Source organism: Triticum urartu, chromosome 2 (assembly GCF_003073215.2).
Source record: "Triticum urartu cultivar G1812 chromosome 2, Tu2.1, whole genome shotgun sequence".
In the NCBI taxonomy this organism is placed as follows: Eukaryota; Viridiplantae; Streptophyta; class Magnoliopsida; order Poales; family Poaceae; genus Triticum; species Triticum urartu.
In genome coordinates, this window is record NC_053023.1 from 203,225,126 (window position 1) to 203,249,799 (window position 24,674).

General features: G+C 46.4%; 1 protein-coding gene across 1 annotated transcript; it reads right to left on the minus strand.

Moving 5' to 3' along the window:
- Positions 1-23,069: 23,069 nt before the first annotated feature.
- Positions 23,070-24,200, minus strand: LOC125541407 (protein DESIGUAL 3-like). Its single transcript, XM_048704829.1, has 3 exons — positions 23,943-24,200; positions 23,653-23,861; positions 23,070-23,512 (listed from the first exon to the last, which is right to left on the minus strand). The coding sequence occupies exons 1-3, from the start codon at positions 24,039-24,041 to the stop codon at positions 23,287-23,289; spliced, it is 534 nt and encodes a 177-aa protein (XP_048560786.1). The 5' UTR covers positions 24,042-24,200; the 3' UTR covers positions 23,070-23,286.
- Positions 24,201-24,674: the final 474 nt, after the last annotated feature.

Genomic DNA, 24,674 nt, shown 5'->3' on the forward strand with positions numbered 1-24,674 from the left:
GTCCGTGGCCGGACTAGGATCCGGCAGTCTGACAACGCGGCTCTCGTGCAGGGTAAGGTCGATGTTCGGCTCAATCGCCGCTGAGGGTGAAGCCTCCGTGGCGGGGTCCATCCACCCGTCCATGGACAGCGCAACTGGCTCCGAATTGAGGGTCGGAGCGGCTGCCGGTGCGATCTCCTGAACATTGTCTGATGGTAGAGCTAAATCGTACTCATCGTGACCATGTGACGCACAAGGCAGAGGCTCGAATCCGTCGAAGATCAAGTCTCCGCGGATATCGGCCATGTAGTTTAAGCTTCCAAACCTGACCTGGTGGCCAGGGGCGTAACTTTCGATCTGCTCCAGATGGCCAAGCGAGTTGGCCCGCAGTGCGAAGCCGCTGAACACAAAGATCTGTCTGGGGAGAAAAGTCTCACCCTGGACTGCATCGCTATCGATGATCGTAGGAGCCATCAAGCATAACGGCGACGACACAGAGGAACTCTCAATGAAAGCACCAATGTCGGTGTCAAAACCGGCGGATCTCGGGTAGGGGGTCCCGAACTGTGCGTCTAGGCAGAAGGTAACAGGAGGCAGGGGACGCGATGTTTTACCCAGGTTCGGGCCCTCTTGATGGAGGTAAAACCCTACGTCCTGCTTGATTTATTCTTGATGATATGGGTATTACAAGAGTTGATCTACCACGAGATCGGAGAGGCTAAACCCTAGAAGCTAGCCTATGGTATGATTGTTTGTTGTCCTACGGACTAAAACCCTCCGGTTTATATAGACACTGGAGGGGCTAGGGTTACACAAGGTCGGTTACAAAGGAGGAGATATCCATATCCGTATTGTCTAGCTTGCCTTCCACGCCAAGGAGAGTCCCATCCAGACACGAGAGAAGTCTTCAATCTTGTATCTTCATAGTCCAATAGTCCGGCCAAAGGATATAGTCCGGCTGTCCGGAGACCCCCTAATCCAGGACTCCCTCACCGGGCAAACCCAACTATTGACCCAAGACATGATTCGGAGCTGATGCATATAATGCTATAAGTTCGGGGTGCCGCACTGTCGGAAGTGTTCGAACTTCTCATGCCGTATTACGGGGTATGCTTAAGCCCCTAGCGTATTAGCCGTACCAGAGTGTACGGGTGCTGGATGTCATGAAAGGAACTTATATATAAAAAAGGAAGAATAAATAATGAGATAATAGTCTAGTGCTATGCATTGTTTATTCAAAAAGGTGCGTTAAAGCAAAATGATACAAGTAGTGTAATAAGCAAAAAGTAGGACTATTTGACATGTCCCGTCCAAGGGCAAGCTGAGGAATGGCATTAAAGCAAGTATTTCACTCGTTATCATAATCCACCTGGGAGTTTCATGGTGAGATGTATCTTTCTGCCTCCTTGGTTGCTGCATCATGTGTTCGGCAATCATACTGCCGGATAGGGTTTCTAGAGATTAAAGTCCTGAAAGAGAGAAAAATAACAAAGCGGGAAGCCCCTGGTGCGGTTGAGCCGCGGCTTGGGGCGTATCGTAGTCGTGCCCCCCTCCCCACCTATGCCCATGGTATTTTCAATGCGTAATTATATACGCGCGGCACGGATTTCGCCATTTGGCTGGGACTGGGGTGGGGGCCGCATTGCTATGCGAGCTCGGAACGTGCCAGGCGGTCTTGTTGCCGATTACTCCGGGCGCGCTTGAAGGTGTCCGGGTCCTTAATCGCCGAACAGTGGATTGCCTTAAGAGGCTGCTTTGTGCTTCTACTGCGAGGGCCGCAGTGTGCTCCTCCGTGCGGAGAGAGCGCTCTGTGTTTCCATTAACTGTGATGACCCCCCCAGGTCCTGGCATCTTGAGCTTGAGGTATGCATAATGTGGTACCACATTGAATCTCACAAATGCGGTTCGCCCGAGCAGTGCATGATAGCCACTGCGGAACGGGACTATATCGAAGATTAACTCTTCGCTTCGGAAGTTATCCGGGGATCCGAAGACCACTTCCAGTGTGACTCAGTCTGTGCAATGGGCCTATACATCTGGTATGACGCCTTTGAATGTCGTTTTTGTGGGTTTGATCCTTGAGGGGTCTATACCCATTTTGCGCACTGTGTCCTGGTAAAGCGGGTTCAGGCTGCTGCCGCCATCCATAAGGACTCGAGTGAGGTGAAATCCGTCAATGATTGGGTCTAGAACCAGTGCGGCGAATCCGCCATGACGGATACTAGTGGGGTGGTCCCTGCGATCGAAGGTGATCGGACAAGAGGACCATGGGTTGAACTTTGGGGCGACTGGCTCCAACGCATATACGTCCCTTAGCGCACGCTTCCGCTCCCGCTTGGGGATGTGGGTTGCATATATCATGTTTACCGTCCGCACTTGTGGGGGGAACCTCTTCTGTCCTCCGGTGTTCGACTGCCGGGGCTCCACCTCGTCATCGCTATGCAACTCCTTATCTTTGTTTTCAGCATTTAACTTGCCGGCCTGCTTGAACACCCAACAATCCTTGTTGGTGTGGTTGGCTGGCTTGTCGGGGGTGCTGTGTATTTGACACGAGCGATCGAGTATACGGTCCAGACTGGACGGGCCCGGAGTGCTTCTTTTAAATGGTTTTTTCCGCTGACCGGGTTTAGAGCCTTTGAATCCGGCATTGACTACCGTATCCTCGGTATTGTCGCTGTTAATGCGACGCTTGTGTTTGTTGCGACGTGACCTGCCGTTGCCATCCTTGGTATCCGAAGTACCATGGTTCTTTGATATGTTATTGCTACGAGCCAGCCAGCTATCTTCTCCCGCACAAAAGCGGGTCATGAGTGTCGTGAGGGCTGCCATAGATTTCGGCTTTTCCTGGCCAAGGTGCCGGGCGAGCCACTCGTCGCGGATGTTATGCTTAAAAGCTGCTAGGCCTCTGCATCCGGACAGTCGACGATTTGATTCTTCTTTGTTAGGAACTGTGTCCAGAATTGCCTGGCCGATTCCTCTGGCTGATGAATTACGTGGCTCAAGTCATCGGCATCTGGCGGTCGCACATAAGTGCCCTGGAAGTTGTTGAGGAATGCGGCTTCCAGATCTTCCCAACAGCCAATGGACTCTGCTGGCAAGCCGTTGAGCCAATGCCGAGCTGGTCCTTTGAGCTTGAGTGGGAGGTATTTGATGGCGTGTAGGTCATCACCGCGGGCCATGTGGATGTGCAGGAGGAAATCCTCGATCCATACCGCAGGATCTGTTGTGCCGTCATATGATTCAATATTTACGAGTTTGAAACCCTCTGGGATTTGGTGATCCATTACTTCGCCTGTGAAGCATAGGGGGTGTGCAGCGCCTCTGTATTGGGCTATATCGCGACGCAGCTCAAATTAGTCTTGCCCGCTGTGTTCGGCACGGCCGGATTTACTTTTATTGTATCCGGCGTGACAGTTATCGTCTCGCGTAGTGGTGCGCCCTCGTGATCCGTAGATCTATTTTGCATGTTTTTCTTTGTCCTCCAATACGTCTCGCAGGTCAAGCATGTTCCCAGTGCTTTCTCATTTTTATTTGAGTGGCAGCGGGGTGCGGGCTAAGCTTTTGGCTGAAATACCTCTCTATCGCGGCCACGAGGGGGCCGGTCAGCCGCATCATATGCTGGAGATGTAGGTTTGAGTGCTTCCTCCTCCAGTCGGGGTAGCAACCTATGCTTTGGGTAACTCTTGGGGGGGCGTTCGAGTTTATATTCCTTGGCCGCAAGGACTTCAGTCCATCTATCAGCTAGCAAATCTTGATCAGCTTGAAGCTGTTGTTGCTTTTTCTTAAGGCTATTTGTCGTGGCTATAAGCCGGCGCTTGAAGCGCTCTTGTTCGACGGGATCCTCAGGCATGATGAATTCGTCATTGTCGAGGCTTGCCTCGTCTTCAGAGGGAGGCATATAATTATCATCCTCCGCCTCTCCATCTGCCGCTCTCTCTGGGGGGCTGGCTTCTCCATCCTCCTGCCCTAGATCTTGCTGGAGGGGATTGTTGTCGTCTTCGGCACTGTCCAGAGTGCTATTATCTCCTTTGTCGGGGTCACCGCTTTTGCTTTGGCGAGACTTAGAGCGGCGCCGCTGACGTCGGCGCTTGGGTTGCTTCTTGGAGGGGTCATCCTCCGATGTCTCGTCGCCATTGCCTTCTTTGGGTGTGTCCACCATGTATATATCATATGATGAGATGGTTGTCCAGTGCCCGGTGGGTAGTGGTTCCTCTTCGCCTCCCGCATCGTCGTCCATGCCGTCGATGTCTTCGGATTCGAAGTCGAGCATGTCGGTTTAGACGTCGACAGTGGCTACTAAGTGGGTGGTGGGTGGGCGGCAAATTTCTTCATCATCCGCATCCCCATCCTGCCGGACATAGTTCGTCCAGGACTCTCCTGACAAGGAGAGAGACCTTAATGAGTTCAGTATGTCGCTGAAGGGCGAGTGCTATAAGATATCCGCGGAGGTAAACTCCATGATCGGCGCCCAATCAGATTCGATAGGCACGGGCGCAGGCGGTTGGGAGTCCGTGGCCGGGGAGGAATCCGGTAGTTCGGCATCACGACTCTCGTGAAGGGTAAGGTCGATACTCGGCTCGATCGCCAATGAGAGTGCGGCCTCCGTGGCGGGGTATATCCACCCGCCCATGGAAGGCGAAGCTGGCTCCGAATTGAGGGTCGGAGCGGTTGCCGGTGCGATCTCCTGGATACTGTCCGATGGCAGAGCTAAATCATGCTCATCATGGCCGTGTGGCGCACTAGGCAGGGGCTCGAATCCGTCGAAGATCAAGTCTCTGCGGATATCGGCTGTGTAGTTTAAGCTTCCAAACCTGACCTGATGGCCAGGGGCGTAACTCTCAATCTGCTCCAGATGGCCAAGCGAGTTGGCCCGCAGTGCGAAGCCGCCGAATACAAAGATCTGTCCGGGGAGAAAAGTATCACCTTGGACTGCATCGCTATCGATCGATCGAAGGATCCATCAAGCCTAACAGCGACGACACAGAGGAACTCTCAATGAAAGCACCAATGTCGGTGTCAGAACCGGCGGATCTCGCGTAGGGGGTCCCGAACTGTGCGTCTAAGGCGGATGGTAACAGGAGGCAGGGGACACAATGTTTTACCCAGGTTCGGGCCCTCTTGATGGAGGTAAAACCCTACGTCCTGCTTGATTATTCTTGATAATATGAGTTGTACAAGAGTTGATCTACCACGAGATCAGAGAGGCTAAACCCTAAAAGCTAGCCTATGGTATGATTGTCTGTTGTCCTACGGACTAAAACCCTCCAGTTTATATAGACACCGGAGGGGGCTAGGGTTACACAAGGTCGGTTACAAAGGAGGAGATATACATATCCGTATTGCCTAGCTTGCCTTCCACACCAAGTAGAGTCCCATCCGGACACGGGACAAAGTCTTCAATCTTGTATCTTCATAGTCCAACAGTCCGGCCAAAGGATACAGTCCGGCTGTCCGGAGACCCCCTAATCCAGGACTCCCCCAATCTTCATGATAGAGAGTCTCCTATGTTGTCACTTTCATATACTAGTGGGAATCTTTCATTATAGAACTTGGCTTGTATATTCCAATGATGGGCTTCCTCAAAATGCCCTAGGTCTTCATGAGCAAGCGAGTTGGATGCACACCCACTAGTTCCTTTTGTTGAGCTTTCATATATTTATAGCTCTAGTGCATCCGTTGCATGGCAATCCCTACTCACTCACATTGATATCTATTGATGGGCATCTCCATAGCCCGTTGATATGCCTAGTTGTTGTGAGACTATCTTCTCCTTTTTGTGTTCTCCAAAACCACCATTCTATTCCACCTAAAGTGCTATGTCCATGGTTCACGCTCATGTATTGCGTGAAGATTGAAAAAGTTTGAGAAAATCAAATGTATGAAACAATTGCTTGGCTTGTCATCGGGGTTGTGCATGATTTAAATATTTTGTGTGGGGAAGATGGAGCATAGCCAGACTATATGATTTTGTACGGATAGCTTTCTTTGGCCATGTTATTTTGAGAAGACATGATTACTTTGTTAGTATGCTTGAAGTATTATTATTTTTATGTCAATATTAAACTTTTGTCTTGAATCTTATGGATATGAATATTCTTGCCACAATAAAGAGAATTACATGGATAAATATGTTAGGTAGCATTCCACATCAAAAATTCTGTTTTTTATCATTTACCTACTCGAGGACGAGCAGGAATTAAGCTTGGGGATGCTGATACGTCTCCAACGTATCTATAGTTTTTGATTGTTCCATGCTATTATATTATGAGTTTTGGATGTTTATGGGCTTTATTATCCACTTTTATATTATTTTTGGGACTAACCTATTGACCCAGACCCCAGTGCCAGTTTGTGTTTTTTCCTTGTTTTAGAGTATCGCAGAAAAGGAAAATCAAACGAAGTCCAATTGACCTGAAACTTCACGGAACTTATTTTTGGAAGGAAAGCAACCCGGGAGACCTGGAGTCCACGTAAGGGAAGCAACCAGGAAGCCACGAGGCAGGGGGGCGCCCACCCCCCTGGGCGCGCCCTCCACCCTCGTGGGCCCCTCGTGGGCCCCCTGGTGTACTTCTTCCGCCTATATATCTCCATATACCCTAAAATGATCGGGGAGCATAATAGATCGGGAGTTCCGCCGCCAGAAGCCTGTGTAGCCACCAAAAGCCAATCTAGACCCGTTCCGGCACCCTATCGGAGGGGGAAATCCCTCTCTAGTGGCCACGTTCATCATCCCGGTGCTCTCCATGACGAGGAGGGAGTAGTTCTCCCTCGGGGCTGAGGGTATGTACCAGTAGCTATGTGTTTGATGTCTCTCTCTCTCTCTCTCTCTCGTGTTCTTGAAGTGATACGATCTTGATGTATTGCGAACTTTGGTATTATAGTTGGATCTTATGATGTTTTCTCCCCCCTCTACTCTCTTGTAATGGATTGAGTTTCCCCTTTGAAGGTATCTTATCGGATTGAGTCTTTAAAGATTTGAGAACACTTGATGTATGTCTTGCCGTGCGTATCTGTGGTCACAATGGGATACCACGTGATTCACCTGATGTATGTTTTGGTGATCAACTTGCGGGTTCCGCCCATGAACCTATGCATAGGGGTTGGCACATGTTTTCGTCGTGATTCTCCGGTAGGAACTTTGGGGCACTCTTTGAGGTTCTATGTGTTGGTTGAATAGATGAATCTGAGATTGTGTGACGCATATCGTATAATATACCCACGGATACTTGAGGTGACATTGGAGTATCTAGGTGACATTAGGGTTTTGGTTGATTTGTGTCTTAAGGTGTTATTCTAGTACGAACTCTAGGGCTGTTTGTGACACTTATAGGAATAGCCCAACGGATTGATTGTAAAAAATAACTTTGAGGTGGTTTCGTACCCTACCATAATCTCTTCGTTCGTTCTCCGCTATTAGTGACTTTGGAGTGACTCTTTGTTGCATGTTGAGGGATAGTTATGTGATCCAATTATGTTATTATTGTTGAGAGGACTTGCACTAGTGAAAGTATGAACCCTAGGCCTTGTTTCAATGCATTGCAATACCGTTTACGCTCACTTTTATCATTAGTTACCTTGCTGTTTTTATATTTTCGGATTACAAAAACCATTATCTACTATCCATATACCACCTGTATCACCATCTCTTCGCCGAACTAGTGCACCTATACAATTTACCATTGTATTGGGTGTGTTGGGGACACAAGAGACTCTTTGTTATTTGGTTGCAGGGTTGCTTGAGAGAGACCATCTTCATCCTACGCCTCCTACGGATTGATAAACCTTTAGGTCATCCACTTGAGGGAAATTTGCTACTGTCCTACAAACCTCTGCACTTGGAGGCCCAACAATGTCTACAAGAAGAAGGTTGTGTAGTAGACATGAGAACATCACAGTTCGCATCATTCTACTATCATTTTCAACTTATTTTTTCTCTAGGAACATATCAAAAAATAACAGGGGAGCTAACGCGAGCTATTGATCTACAACATAGATATGCAAAAACTACCAAGGACTAAGTTCATGATAAATTAAAGTTCAATTAATCATATTACTTAAGAACACCCACTTAGATAGACATCCCTCTAATCATCTAAGTGATCACGTGATCCATATCAACTAAACCATGTCCGATCATCACGTGAGATGGAGTAGTTTTCAATGGTGAACATCACTATGTTGATCATATCTACTATATGATTCACGCTCGACCTTTCGGTCTCAGTGTTCCGAGGCCATATCTGCATATGCTAGGCTCGTCAAGTTTAACCCGAGTATTCTGCGTGTGCAAAACTGGCTTGCACCCGTTGTATGTGAACGTAGAGCTTATCACACCCGATCATCACGTGGTGTCTCACGGAACTGTTGATGTGGTTTCGTAGTAATTTCAAAAAATTTCCTACGCACGCAAGATCATGTGATGCATAGCAACGAGAGGGGAGAGTGTTGTCTACGTACCCACGCAGACCGACTGCGGAAGCGTTGACACAACGTAGAGGAAGTAGTCGTACGTCTTCACGATCCAACCGATCAAGCACCGAAACTACGGCACCTCCGAGTTCGAGCACACGTTTCAGCTCGATGACGATCCCCGGACTCCGATCCAGCAAAGTGTCGGGGAAGAGTTCCGTCAGCACGACGGCGTGGTGACGATCTTGATGTACTACAGCAGCAGGGCTTCGCCTAAACTCCGCTACAGTATTATCGAGGAATATGGTGGCTGGGGGCACCGCACACGGCTAAGGAATAGATCACGTGGATCAACTTGTGTGTTCTAGGTCCTAGCCTCAGTATATAAAGGACTAGAGGGGGAGGCTGGCCGGCCAAGGGAGGCGCGCCAGGAGAGTCCTACTCCCTCTGGGAGTAGGATTCCCCCCAATCCTAGTTGGAATAGGATTCGCGGAGGGGGAAAAGAGAGGAGGGGGGCCGGCCACCTCTCCTAGTCCTAATAGGACTAGGGGAAGGGGAGGCGCGCAGCCCATGTAGGGCTGCCTCTTCTCTTTTCCACTAAGGCCCATCATGGCCCATTTAGCTCCCGGGGGGTTCCGGTAACCTCCCGGTACTCCGGTAAAATCCCGATTTCACCCGGAACACTTCCGATATCCAAACATAGGCTTCCAATATATCAATCTTTATGTCTCGACCATTTCGAGACTCCTCGTCATGTCCGTGATCACATCCGGGACTCCGAACAACCTTTCGGTACATCAAAATGCATAAACTCATAATATAACTGTCATCGTAACCTTAAGCGTGCGGACCCTACGGGTTCGAGAACAATGTAGACATGACCGAGACACGTCTCCGGTCAATAACCAATAGCGGGACCTGGATGCCTATATTGGCTCCTACATATTCTACGAAGATCTTTATCGGTCAGACCGCATAACAACATACGTTGTTCCCTTTGTCATCGGTATGTTACTTGCCCGAGATTCGATCGTCGGTATCCAATACCTAGTTCAATCTCGTTACCGGCAAGTCTCTTTACTCGTTCTGTAATACATCATCTCGCAACTAACTCATTAGTTGCAATGCTTGCAAGGCTTATGTGATGTGCATTACCGAGAGGGCCCAGAGATACCTCTCCGACAATCGGAGTGACAAATCCTAATCTCGAAATTACGCCAACCCAACATGTACCTTTGGAGACACCTGTAGTACTCCTTTATAATCACCCAGTTACGTTGTGATGTTTGGTAGTACCCAAAGTGTTCCTCCGGTAAACGGGAGTTGCATAATCTCATAGTTATAGGAACATGTATAAGTCATGAAGAAAGCAATAGCAACATACTAAACGATCGGGTGCTAAGCTAATGGAATGGGTCATGTCAATCAGATCATTCTCTTAATAATGTGATCCCGTTAATCAAATAACAACTCATTGTTCATGGTTAGGAAACATAACCATCTTTGATTAACGAGCTAGTCAAGTAGAGGCATACTAGTGACACTTTGTTTGTCTATGTATTCACACATGTATTATGTTTCCGGTTAATACAATTATAGCATGAATAATAAACATTTATCATGATTATAAGGAAATAAATAATAACTTTATTATTGCCTCTAGGGCATATTTCCTTCAGTCTCCCACTTGCACTAGATTTAATAATCTAGATTACACCGTAATGATTCCAACACCCATGGAGCCTTGGTGGTGATCATGTTTTGCTCGTGGAAGAGGCTTAGCAACGGGTCTGCAACATTCAGATCCGTATGTATGTTGCAAATCTCTATGTCCCCCACCTGGACTAGATCCCAGATGGAATTGAAGCATCTCTTGATGTGCTTGGTTCTCTTGTGAAATCTGGATTCCTTTGCCAAGGCAATTGCACCAGTATTGTCACAAAAGATTTTCATTGGACCCGATGCACTAGGTATGACACCTAGATCGGATATGAACTCCTTCATCCAGACTCCTTCGTTCGCTGCTTCCGAAGTAGCTATGTACTCCGCTTCACATGTAGATCCCTCTACGACACTTTGTTTAGAACTGCACCAACTGACAGCTCCACCGTTTAATGTAAACACGTATCCGGTTTGCGATTTAGAATCGTCCGGATCAGTGTCAAAGCTTGCATCAACGTAACCTTTTACAGTGAGCTCTTTGTCACCTCCATATACGAGAAACATATCCGTAGTCCTTTTCAAGTATTTCAGGATGTTCTTGACCGCTGTCCAGTGATCCACTCCTGGATTACTTTGGTACCTCCCTGCTAGACTTATAGCAAGGCACACATCGGGTCTGGTACACAGCATTGCATACATGATAGATCCTATGGCTGATGCATAGGGAACATCTTTCATATTCTCTCTATCTTCTGCAGTGGTCGGGCATTGAGTCTTACTCAATTTCACACCTTGTAACACAGGCAAGAATCCTTTCTTTGCTTGATCCATTTTGAACTTCTTCAAAATTTTGTCAAGGTATGTTGTTTGTGAAAGTCCAATTAAGCGTTTTGATCTATCTCTATAGATCTTTATGCCTAATATGTAAGCAGCTTCACCGAGGTCTTTCATTGAAAAACTCTTATTCAAGTATCCCTTTATGCTATCCAGAAATTCTATATCATTTCCAATTAGTAATATGTCATCCACATATAATATTAGAAATGCTACAGAGCTCCCACTCACTTTCTTGTAAATACAGGCTTCTCCGAAAGTCTGTATAAAACCAAATGCTTTGATCACACTATCAAAGCGTTTATTCCAACTCCGAGAGGCTTGCACCAGTCCATAAATGGATCGCTGGAGCTTGCACACTTTGTTAGCTCCTTTTGGATCGACAAAACCTTCTGGTTGCATCATATACAACTCTTCTTCCAGAAATCCATTCAGGAATGCAGTTTTGACATCCATTTGCCAAATTTCATAATCATAAAATGCGGCAATTGCTAACATGATTCGGACGGACTTAAGCATCGCTACGGGTGAGAAGGTCTCATCGTAGTCAATCCCTTGAACTTGCCGAAAACCTTTCGCGATAAGTCGAGCTTTGTAGACAGTAACATTACCATCAGCGTCAGTCTTCTTCTTAAAGATCCATTTATTCTCAATTGCTTGCCGATCATCGGGCAAGTCAACCAAAGTCCATACTTTGTTCTCATACATGGATCCCATCTCAGATTTCATGGCTTCAAGCCACTTTGCGGAATTTGGGCTCACCATCGCTTCTTCATAGTTCGTAGGTTCATCATGATCTAGTAGCATGATTTCCAGAACAGGATTACCATACCACTCTGGCGCGGATCTTACTCTGGTTGATCTACGAGGTTCAGTAGTATCTTGATCTGAAGTTTCATGACTATCATCATTAGCTTCCTCACTTATTGGTGTAGGTGTCGCAGAAACAATTTTCTGTGATGTACTACTTTCCAATAAAGGAGCAGGTACAGTTAACTCGTCAAGTTCTACTTTCCTCCCACTCACTTCTTTCAAGAGAAACTCCTTCTCTAGAAAGGATCCATTCTTAGCAACGAATGTCTTGCCTTCGGATCTGTGATAGAAGGTGTACCCAACAGTCTCCTTTGGGTATCCTATGAAGACACATTTCTCCGATTTGGGTTCGAGCTTATCAGGTTGAAGCTTTTTCACATAAGCATCGCAGCCCCAAACTTTAAGAAATGACAACTTTGGTTTCTTGCTAAACCACAGTTCATAAGGCGTCGTCTCAACGGATTTTGATGGTGCCCTATTTAACGTGAATGCGGCTGTCTCTAGAGCGTATCCCCAAAACGATAGCGGTAAATCAGTAAGAGACATCATAGATCGCACCATATCTAGTAAAGTACGATTACGACGTTCGGACACACCATTACGCTGTGGTGTTCCGGGTGGCATGAGTTGCGAAACTATTCCACAGTTTTTCAAATGTACACCAAACTCGTAACTCAAATATTCTCCTCCACGATCAGATCGTAGAAACTTTATTTTCTTGTTACGATGATTTTCAACTTCACTCTGAAATTCTTTGAACTTTTCGAATGTTTCAGACTTGTGTTTCATTAAGTAGATATACCCATATCTGCTTAAGTCATCTGTGAAGGTGAGAAAATAACGATATCCGCCACGCGCCTCAATATTCATCGGACCACATACATCTGTATGTATGATCTCCAACAAATCTGTTGCTCTCTCCATAGTTCCGGAGAACGGTGTTTTTGTCATCTTGCCCATGAGGCACGGTTCGCAAGTACCAAGTGATTTATAATCAAGTGGTTCCAAAAGTCCATCAGTATGGAGTTTCTTCATGCGCTTTACACCGATATGACCTAAACGACAGTGCCACAAATAAGTTGCACTTTCATTATTAACTCTGCATCTTTTGGCTTCAACATTATGAATATGTGTATTGCTACTATCGATATTCATCAAAAATAGACCACTTTTCAAAGGTGCATGACCACAAAAGATATTACTCATATAAATAGAACAACCATTATTCTCTGATTTAAATGAATAACCGCCTTGCATCAAACAAGATCTAGATATAATGTTCATGCTCAACGCTGGCACCAAATAACAATTATTTAGGTCTAATATTAATCCCGAAGGTAGATGTAGAGGTAGCGTGCCGACCGCGATCACATCGACTTTGGAACCGTTTCCCACGCGCATCGTCACCTCGTCCTTTGCCAGTGCCCGCTTATTCCGTAGTCCCTGTTTCGAGTTGCAAATATTAGCAATAGAACCAGTATCAAATACCCAGGTGCTACTGCGAGCTCTAGTAAGGTACACATCAATAACATGTATATCACATATACCTTTGTTCACCTTGCCATCCTTCTTATCCGCCAAATACTTGGGGCAGTTCCGCTTCCAGTGACCAGTCTGCTTGCAATAGAAGCACTCAGTTTCAGGCTTAGGTCCAGACTTGGGTTTCTTCTCCTGAGCAGCAACTTGTTTGCTGTTCTTCTTGAAGTTCCCCTTCTTCTTCCCTTTGCCCTTTTTCTTGAAACTAGTGGTCTTGTTGACCATCAACACTTCATGCTCCTTCTTGATTTCTACCTCCGCAGCTTTCAGCATTGTGAAGAGCTCGGGAATAGTCTTGTTCATCCCTTGCATATTATAGTTCATCACGAAGCTCTTGTAGCTTGGTGGTAGTGATTGGAGAATTCTGTCAATGACGCAATCATCTGGAAGATTAAATCCCAATTGAATCAAGTGATTATTATACCCAGACATTTTGAGTATATGCTCACTGACAGAACTGTTCTCCTCCATCTTGCAGCTATAGAACTTATTGGAGACTTCATATCTCTCAATCCGGGCATTTGCTTGAAATATTAACTTCAACTCCTGAAACATCTCATATGCTCCATGACGTTCAAAACGTCGTTGAAGTCCCGATTCTAAGCCGTAAAGCATGGCACACTGAACTATCGAGTAGTCATCACCTTTGCTCTGCTAGACGTTCATAACATCTGGTGTTGCTCCAGCAGCAGGCCTGGCACCCAGCGGTGCTTCCAGGACGTAATTCTTCTGTGCAGCAATGAGGATAATCCTCAAGTTACGGACCCAGTCCGTGTAATTGCTACCATCATCTTTCAACTTTGCTTTCTCAAGGAACGCATTAAAATTCAACGGAACAACAGCACAAGCTATCTATCTACAATCAACATAAACAAGCAAGATACTATCAGGGACTAAGTTCATGATAAATTTAAGTTCAATTAATCATATTACTTAAGAACTCCCACTTAGATAGACATCCCTCCAATCTTCTAAGTGATCACGTGATCCAAATCAACTAAACCATAACCGATCATCACGTGAGATGGAGTAGTTTTCAATGGTGAACATCGTTATGTTGATCATATCTACTATATGATTCACGCTCGACCTTTCGGTCTCCGTGTTCTGAGGCCATATCTGCATATGCTAGGCTCGTCAAGTTTAACGTGAGTATTCTGCGTGTACAAAAACTGGCTTGCACCCGTTGTAGATGGACGTAGAGCTTATCACACCCGATCATCACGTGGTGTCTGGGCACGACGAACTTTGGCAACGGTGCATACTCAGGGAGAACACTTCTTGATAATTTAGTGAGAGATCATCTTATAATGCTACCGTCAATCAAAGCAAGATAAGATGCATAAAAGATAAACATCACATGCAATCAATACAAGTGATATGATATGGCCATCATCATCTTGTGCTTGTGATCTCCATCTTCCAAGCACCGTCGTGATCACCATCGTCACCGGTGCGACACCTTGATCTCCATCGTAGCATCGTTGTCATCTCGCCAATCTTATGCTTCCACGACTATCACTACCGCTTAGTAATAAAGTAAAGCATTACATTGCGATTGCATTGCATACAATAAAACGACAACCATAAGGCTCCTGCCAGTTGCCGATAACTCGGTTACAAAACATGATCATCTCATACAATAAAATTCAGCATCATGTCTTGACCATATCACATCACAACATGCCCTGCAAAAACAAGTTAGACGTCCTCTACTTTGTTGTTGCAAGTTTTACGTGGCTGCTACGGGCTTAAGCAAGAACCAATCTCACCTACGCATCAAAACCACAATGATATTTTGTCAAATAGACTCTGTTTTAACCTTCGCAAGGACCGGGCGTAGCCATACTTGGTTCAACTAAAGTTGGAGAGACAGTCGCCCGCAAGCCACCTATGTGCAAAGCACGTCGGGGGAACCGGTCTCGTGTAAGCGTACGCGTAATGTTGGTCCGGGTCGTCTCGTCCAACAATGCCGCCGAACCAAAGTATGACATGCTGGTAGGCAGTATGACTTATATCGCCCACAACTCACTTGTGTTCTACTCGTGCATATAACATCAACATAAATAACCTAGGCTCGGATGCCACTGTTGGGTTTCGAGTAATTTCAAAAAATTTCCTACGCACACGCAAGATCATGGTGATGCATAGCAACGAGAGGGGAGAGTGCTGTCTACGTACCCACGCAGACCGACTGCGGAAGCGTTGACACAACGTAGAGGAAGTAGTTGTACGTCTTCACGATCCAACCGATCAAGCACCGAAACTACGGCACCTCCGAGTTCGAGCACACGTTTAGCTCGATGACGATCCCCGGACTCCGATCCAGCAAAGTGTCGGGGAAGAGTTCCGTCAGCATGACGGTGTGGTGACGATCTTGATGTACTACAGCAGCAGGGCTTCGCCTAAACTCCGCTACAGTATTATCGAGGAATATGGTGGCTGGGGGCACCGCACACGGCTAAGGAATAGATCACGTGGATCAACTTGTGTGTTCTAGGGTGCCTCTGCCTCAGTATATAAAGGACTAGAGGGGGGAGGCTGGCCGGCCAAGGTGTGGCGCGCCAGGAGAGTCCTACTCCCTCTGGGAGTAGGATTCCCCCCCCCCCAATCCTAGTTGGAATAGGATTCGCGGAGGGGGGAAAGAGAGAGAGGGGGCCGGCCACCTCTCCTAGTCCTAATAGGACTAGGGGAAGGGGGAGGCGCGCAGCCCATGTAGGGCTGCCTCTTCTCTTTTCCACTAAGGCCCATCATGGCCCATTTAGCTCCCGGGGGGTTCCGGTAACCTTCCCGGTACTCCGGTAAAATCCCGATTTCACCCGGAACACTTCCGATATCCAAACATAGGCTTCCAATATATCAATCTTTATGTCTCGACCATTTCGAGACTCCTCGTCATGTCCGTGATCACATCCGGGACTCCGAACAACCTTCGGTACATCAAAATGCATAAACTCATAATATAACTGTCATCGTAACCTTAAGCGTGCGGACCCTACGGGTTCGAGAACAATGTAGACATGACCGAGACACGTCTCCGGTCAATAACCAATAGCGGGACCTGGATGCCCATATTGGCTCCTACATATTCTACGAAGATCTTTATCGGTCAGACCGCATAACAACATACGTTGTTCCCTTTGTCATCGGTATGTTACTTGCCCGAGATTCGATTCGTCGGTATCCAATACCTAGTTCAATCTCGTTACCGCAAGTCTCTTTACTCGTTCCGTAATACATCATCTCGCAACTAACTCATTAGTTGCAATGCTTGCAAGGCTTATGTGATGTGCATTACCGAGAGGGCCCAGAGATACCTCTCCGACAATCGGAGTGACAAAATCCTAATCTCGAAATACGCCAACCCAACATGTACCTTTGGAGACACCTGTAGATACCTTTATAATCACCCAGTTACGTTGTGACGTTTGGTAGCACACAAGTGTTCCTCCGGTAAACGGGAGTTGCATAATCTCATAGTCATAGGAACATGTATAAGTCATGAAGAAAGCAATTAGCAACATACTAAACGATCGGGTGCTAAGCTAATGGAATGGGTCATGTCAATCAGATCATTCTCTTAATGATGTGATCCCGTTAATCAAATAACAACTCATTGTTCATGGTTAGGAAACATAACCATCTTTGATTAACGAGCTAGTCAAGTAGAGGCATACTAGTGACACTTTGTTTGTCTATGTATTCACACATGTATTATGTTTCCGGTTAATACAATTCTAGCATGAATAATAAACATTTATCATGATTATGAGGAAATAAATAATAACTTTATTATTGCCTCTAGGGCATATTTCCTTCAGTATCGGCACGACGAACGTCGCAACGGTGCATACTTAGGGAGAACACTTATACCTTGAAATTTAGTGAGGGATCATCTTATAATGCTACCATCGTACTAAGCAAAATAAGATGCATAAAAGATAAACATCACATGCAATCAAAATATGTGACATGATATGGCCATCATCATCTTGTGCCTTTGATCTCCATCTCCAAAGTACCATCATGATCTCCATCGTTACCGGCATGACACCATGATCTCCATCATATTGATCTTTATCTACGTGTCGTCACATGGTTGTCTCGCCAACTATTGCTTTTGCAACTATTGCTATCGCATAGAGATAAAGTAAAGCAATTATATGGCGCTTGCATCTTATGCAATAAAGAGACAACCATAAGGCTTCTGCTAGTTGCCAATAACTTTAATAAAACATGATCATCTCATTCAACAATTTATATCTCATCACGTCTTGGCCATATCACATCACAACATGCTCTGCAAAAACAAGTTAGACGTCCTCTATTTTGTTGTTGCAAGGTTTACATGGCTGCTATGGGCTTAGCAAGAACCGTTCTTACCTACGATATAAAAACCATAACGTGGTATAGTGATTGCTTTTTGATCTTTAGAAAGAACCATGTTCATTGAATCTGATTCAACTAAAGTTGGAGAAACAGACACCCGCCAGCCACCTGTGTGCAAAGCATGTCGGTAGAACCAGTCTCATGAATGCGGTCATGTAATGTCGGTCCGGGCCGCTTCATCAGACAATACTGCCGAATGAAGAAACAACTAGTGACGACAAGCAATATGTATATACCCAATCCATAACTCCTTTGTGTTCTACTCGTGCATATAACATCTACACATAGCCTGGCTCGGATGCCACTGTTGGGGAACACAATATTTAAAAAAAAATCCTACGATCATGCAAGATCTATCTAGGATATGCATAGCAATGAGAGGGGAGAGTGTGTCTACGTACCCTCGTAGACCAAAAGCGGAAGCGTTGAGTAACGCGGTTGATATAGTCGAACGTCTTCACGATCCAACCGATCAAGTACCGAACGCACGGCACCTCCACGATCTGCACATGTTCAGCTCAGTGACGTCCCTCGAACTCTAGATCCAGCTGAGGTCGAGGGAGATTTTCATCAGCACGACGACGTGTTGACGGTGATGATGAAGTTACTGACGTAGGGCTTCGCCTAAGCACTACGACAATATGACCGAGGTGGAAATCTGTGGAGGGGGCACCGCACATGGCTAAGAAATCAACTTGTGTGTCTATGGGGTGCCCCCTTCCCCCGTATATAAAGGAGGGGAGGAGGAGGAGGAACGGCCACAAGGGGCGCGCCCAAAGGGGGGATTCCTACTCCTAGTAGGAGTAGGTTTCCCCCTTTCCTAGTCCAAGTAGGAGAAGAAGGAAGGAGAGGAGAGGGAGAAGAAAAGAGGGGGGGCGCCGCCCCCTCCCTAGTCCAATTCGGACCAGCCAATGGGGGGCGCGGGCTCCCCCTGCGGCCCTTCTCTCCTTTCCACTAAGGCCCATGAAGGCCCAATACTTCCCCCGGCGAATTCCCATAACTCTCCGGTACTCCGAAAAATATCCGAACCACTCAGAACCTTTCTGATGTCCGAATATAGCCTTCCAATATATCGATCTTTACGTCTCGACCATTTTGAGACTCCTCGTCATGTTCGTGATCTCATCCCAGACTCCGAACAAACTTTGGTCATCAAATCACATAACTCATAATACAAATTGTCATCGAACGTTAAGCATGCGGACCCTACGGGTTCGAGAACTATGTAGACATGACCAAGACACATCTCCGGTCAATAACCAATAGCGGAAACTGGATGCTCATATTGGCTCCTACATATTCTACGAAGATCTTTATCGGTCAAACCGCACAACAATATACGTTGTTCCCTTTGTCATCGGTATGTTACATGCTCGAGATTCGATCGTCGGTATCATCATACCTAGTTCAATATCGTTACCGGCAAGTCTCTTTACTCGTTCTGTAATGCATCATCCCGCAACTAACTCATTAGTCACATTGCCTGCAAGGCTTATAGTGATGTGCATTACTGAGAGGGCCCAGATATACCTGTCCGACATTCGGAGTGACAAATCCTAATCTCGATCTATGCCAACTCAACAAAGACCATCGGTGACACCTGAAGAGCATCTTTATAATCACCCAGTTACGTTGTGATGTTTGATAGCACACTAAGTGTTCTTCCGGTATTCGGGAGTTGCATAATCTCATAGTCAGAGGAACATGTATAAGTCATGAAGAAAGCAATAGCAATAAAACTCAACGATCATAATGCTAAGCTAACGGATGGGTCTTGTCCATCACATCATTCTCTAATGATGTGATGTCGTTCATAAAATGACAACACATGTATATGGTTAGGAAACATAACCATCTTTGATTAACGAGCTAGCCAAGTAGATGCATACTAGGGACACTCTGTTTTGTCTATGTATTCACACATGTACTAAGTTTCCGGTTAATACAATTCTAGCATGAATAATAAACATTTATCATGATATAAGGAAATATAAATAACAACTTTATTATTGCCTCTAGGGCATATTTCCTTCAAATTACATTAAGGATGGAGACATAGATATTTGCAAAGTACATATAGATATAAATGTGGCAGACCCGCTGACTAAACCTCTTCCACGAGCAAAACATGATCAAAACCAGAACTCTATGGGTGTTAGATTCATTACGATGTAAACTATATTATTGACTCTAGTGCAAGTGGGAGACTGTTGGAAATATGTCCTGCAGGCAATAATAAATTGGTTATCATCAAATTTCCTTGTTCATGATAAATGTTTATTATTCATGCTAGAAGTGTATTGACCGGAAACTTAAATACACGTGTGAGTACATGAACAACACCATGTCCCTAGTAGGCATCTACTAGACTAGCTTGTTGATCATAGATGGTTAACGTTTCCTACCCATGGACATGAGTTGTCATTTGATAACCGGATCACATCATTAGGAGAATGATGTGATGGACAGATCCAACCGTAAGCTTAGCACCAGATCGTATCACTTAGTAATTTGCTACAGCTTTCTTCATGTCAAGTATCTGTTCCTTAGACCATGAGATCATGTCACTCTCGGATACCGGAGGAATACCTTGTGTGCTATCAAATGTCACTTCATAACTGGGTGGTCATAAAGGTGCTCTACAGGTATTTCTGAAGGTGTCTGTTGAGTTGGCATGGATCGAGATTGGGATTTGTCACTCCGTGTGACGGAGAGGTATATCTGGGCCCTCTCGGTAATACAGCATCACAGGAAGCTTCATGTGACTAATGAGATTAGTCACAGGATCTTGTATTGCAGAATGAGTAAAGAGACTTTCCGATAACGATATTGAACTAGGTATGGAGATACCGATGATCGAATCTCGGGTAAGTAACATATCGACGGACAAAGGGAATTGTATACAGGATTGTCTGAATCCTCGACATCGTGGTACAACCGATAGAGATCTTTGTTGAATATGTGGGAATCAATATGTGCATCTAGGTCCCGCTATTGATTATTGTCCGGAGAGGTGTCTTGGTCATGTCTGCATGTTCCCGAACCCGGAGGGTCGCACGCTTAACGTTCGGTAGCGCTAGGGTAGTATTGAGATATTAATAGTGAAAAGTACGAAGGTTGTTTGGAGTCCCGGATGGGATCCGAGATATCACGAGGAGCTCCAGAATAGTTCGGAGGTAAAGATTCCTATATGGGAAGACATATTTTGGTCAACAGAAAAGTTTCGGGTTTTGTTGGCAGGGTGTCGGGAGTCCTGAAAGGGTTCCGAAGGTCCATCTGCCCTAGGGGGGCACATGGGCCGTAGGGGGTGCGCCCTGGCTTGGTTTGGGGGCGGGACCTTAGGTGGAGGCGCCCCCCTTGGCTTGCGGGGCTCTCCACCACTTGGTCGGTGCCCCTTCCTCACCCCTATAAATAGTGGGGAGGCGGAGTGGGGCTGCACCCATCCATCTCTGGCCTCCGTCTCTCCCAACTCCTCCCACATTTTTCCGGTACGTGCTTGGTGAATACCCGCCGAAATTCCCCTGCCACCACCACCACCATACCGCCGTGCTGGTTCGGATCTCATCTACCTCCTCTCCCTCGCTTGCTGGATCAAGAAGGAGATGACACCATCAAGCTAAACGTGTGCTAATCTCGGAGGTGCCGCCCGTTCGACACTAGATTGGATTGGATCGCGATTGGATCATGAATAGTACTACTACATCAACCTTGTTACATACGTTAACGCTTTCGGTCTACAAGGGTACATAGATACACTCCCCTCTCGTTGCTATGCATCTCCAAGATTAGATCTTGGGTGTTCGTAGGATTTTTTTTGATTTTCATGCTTCGTTCCCCATCAGTATCATATTAAACAATTCAACCAATATCAATCATATCATATTCAACAATTGTAAGTAAATCTATAACAAAGGATATAATCAACAAGACTGGAATATGCAAATGAATCTACATCAACCATTCAACCAACATCAATCATATCATATTCAACCATTTTACTATATGCATACGAATCAACATCCATCATTTTCAACCAAATCAATCATATTTATCCTACCTCAATCATATTCAACCACATCAATTATAATGACCAAACATCAATGAACCATTAAAAAATAAACATGAACTAGGGTTCATCTTCAAACTACATAGAATCAATAAACTAGTCACTATGACATGAACTAGGGTTCATCTTCAACCACATACATCAAATTGAATCAAACTAAAAATACCTATAATGATCAAAAAATAATAAATACTAGATGAAATAGGGTTCATCTTATGCCAAAAAAATGCATCAAAACGAAAACTTCTTGACTAAAACTACTCTGAGGGATTGAGAGAGCTTACTTCTCTCGCTTTGGAGCTATCTCGATCCGCAAAAACGATGGAGAAACAGAGAAGATGGAGAGGGGAGTGGAGGGGATGAGAGAGAGAGAACTCCTCTGTGTTCTTGCAGCGACCGCGGTAGGGAGAAGATAGGGGTGTGTTCATGGGTGGGACCCACGAGCCGGCCCCGCTGCTTATAACTGTTCGCCACCTACCGTCAGGGTCTCTGGCGATAGGAAAAGAGGTTAGATCTTGGACCGCACCATATACCGCCACCAGCGTCCAATTAAATCCATCGATCTTGGACCTAACCCAAAATTTGACAGCGAAATCTTCCATGACCACGCTCCGAACTTCCAGCGTCTCACATCTAACCCCAAGTAAGATGCCACCTGATCTTCCTCTCGGAGGTAGACAATGCCAATCAAAATCCGTCCCTCCCGACAGCGTATTAAGGAACTGGCGGTAGGGTATAACAGCCTACCGCCAGGAGCATCGGCGGTAGGCTTGACAGCAGAGGACAGATGTCGTTTACTTGCGCTAACGTGGATGAGTGGCCTACCGCCAGGGGCCTCGTCGGTAGGTAGTTATACCCTACCGTTAGGGTCTCTGGCGGTGGGAAAAGAGGTTAGATCTTGATTTTTTTTTCTTTAAAAAGGGTCAAATTGGGTTAAAATTCACCGAAAAGGTTAAAACATCAAATTTGGCTGCCACTCTAATGGCTGGCACAGTGGATGCCAATCCACGAGCTCGTCCACCAAAACCGGTTGGCGTGATGGGTGGCACGGACTCAGGATGCAGTCTTTGTCGAGGATTTCGGAAGTAAGCCTTTCAGGCCATACATACATGGTCGGCAAAAATCTGATGGGACAGGACCTCCGCTAAATCCACCATCACCGAGCACCGAGGCACCGAGCTCTGTCGGCCGAGGGTGACGATACCGAGTGAGAAAGGTGAACATCAGACTATACTTCACATGGTTATCAGAAGAAAAAAAGAGAGAGACTATACTTCACATGAGCGTGTCATCAGTTCATCGCTCACATGAACGCGTCGTCACCCGGAAGTATCGGCCTCTTACGACTGCACATCCTTCAATATCCTGGGAATACTGAAACTAGCCAGCAATCCGAAAGATTTCACTTATTAAACACGACAAAACTGGAAAGAGTATCACTGCGCACCTCGGCAACACGATGCCACAACACCCGTAATTACATGCACACAGAATCACACCCTATCTCGCAGCGGAGAAAATTATATCGAAGAAGGCCTAGGCAGCAACACGCGGTCTGAAGGATTGGATTATGCATGGCGACTGGTCGGAGAGATCCATCAGGTGTGCCCGCCGGCGGGCTTGGACCCAGACCCACGGCCTTCCTCCCGCGCGGCGGCGTTTGCGGACACGTAGTAGACGAGGCAGAAGACGGCGTGCACGAAGCAGAGGATGCCGCCGATGGAGAGGAAGCGGTGCCGCACCACCCCGCACTCCGCCATTACCTTCTTGGAGTTCGGCAGCGCACCGAGGATCAGCAGCGCCAGCCCCACCAGCAGAACCATCCTGGCAATCATAAACATGTTGACATTTTGTACGTGTTCTTCGAATCGAACCACGGGACCGGAAAAGCATGCAGGAGTTGATATAGTATTTTGATGGTGATGTGGCGGCTCATGCTCGGCGTGCGTAGGACAGGAGCGTACCATGTGAGGACCAGGGCGAAGGACGCCATCTGCCGGTTGGGCGACGAGCGCCGGCCGCCGGAGCAGCAGGGCCACGTGCAGGAGCAGCCGCCGACGATGTTGGCGATGGCGTGCGACGCAGCCAGCACCGCGGCCGCCGCGATGCCGAGCTTGTAAGCCTGTGGGACAGGCTGCCTGCACTCGATGAAAAGTATCTTCAGGTGCCTCCCCTGCAAGACGAGAGTAATCAAAATTTGCCATGAAACATCACCAGACAACAACGAAATCCCGCTTTTTGACGACACGGTTACCTGGCTCTGAGCTTTCTCCGCGTGGATTCCAAGGACGCCGGCAACGACATCCATGGCGACGATGAGGAGGCAGACGACCACCGCTTCAACTCTCGCCATGGCTTCTGCAATCTTGGTTCTCCTCCCCTCCTGTCCACTGTCGTCGTGGTGAAAATGGAGGAGCAGCGACGTGGGCACGACGGGCAGGCTTGGGTGTCGCTACTAGACGAGTGTGCAGCGAAGATGCTTTAGGTCTCGGCTTTTATTGTTCTTTGTTGTTTAATATCTCTGCGTTGGTTTTCTTTACCGATTCCTCTCAGTGCTCCCACGAGAAAGGCAGAAAGCTCTGCTAGGCTCTGCTTAACACCAAAGAAAGAGGCGAATGTTAAGGTGACACGAGCCGACAGGGCTCGAGACATCGATGGCACTGCTAATTACCCATCATATCACTCTATGAGTGAGATTTTCCTGAATCCCACTTACCTGGATTACCTCCAACGATTAATCTTCATCCTCACTAAAGTTTAGCCGTAATCCATAGACTTACAGCTCTGTATTAGTTCAAAATTGTGCAACTTTCATACTGATGGTCCCAATCTATTCTTCAAGTTCAAGTTATGGTCAGAAGAAACAGATCGTTATGATGGTGTATATATACGTAGCTGAAAAAGGTATTGGATATTGATTCGAGGTCCTACAGGAAAGAAAAAGAAAAGGTATACAAACGTTGGGCTGTACATCCGCGCTGGCGTA

Bases quoted from the DNA above. Each gene is read 5' to 3' on its own strand.
- LOC125541407 (XM_048704829.1), bottom strand. From the start codon at position 24,041: ATGGCGAGAGTTGAAGCGGTGGTCGTCTGCCTCCTCATCGTCGCCATG. The intron at 23,862-23,942 runs GTAACCGTGTCG...CTCGTCTTGCAG, and splicing joins CGGAGAAAGCTCAGAGCCAG to GGGAGGCACCTGAAGATACT. The intron at 23,513-23,652 runs GTACGCTCCTGT...TATGATTGCCAG, and splicing joins TTCGCCCTGGTCCTCACATG to GATGGTTCTGCTGGTGGGGC.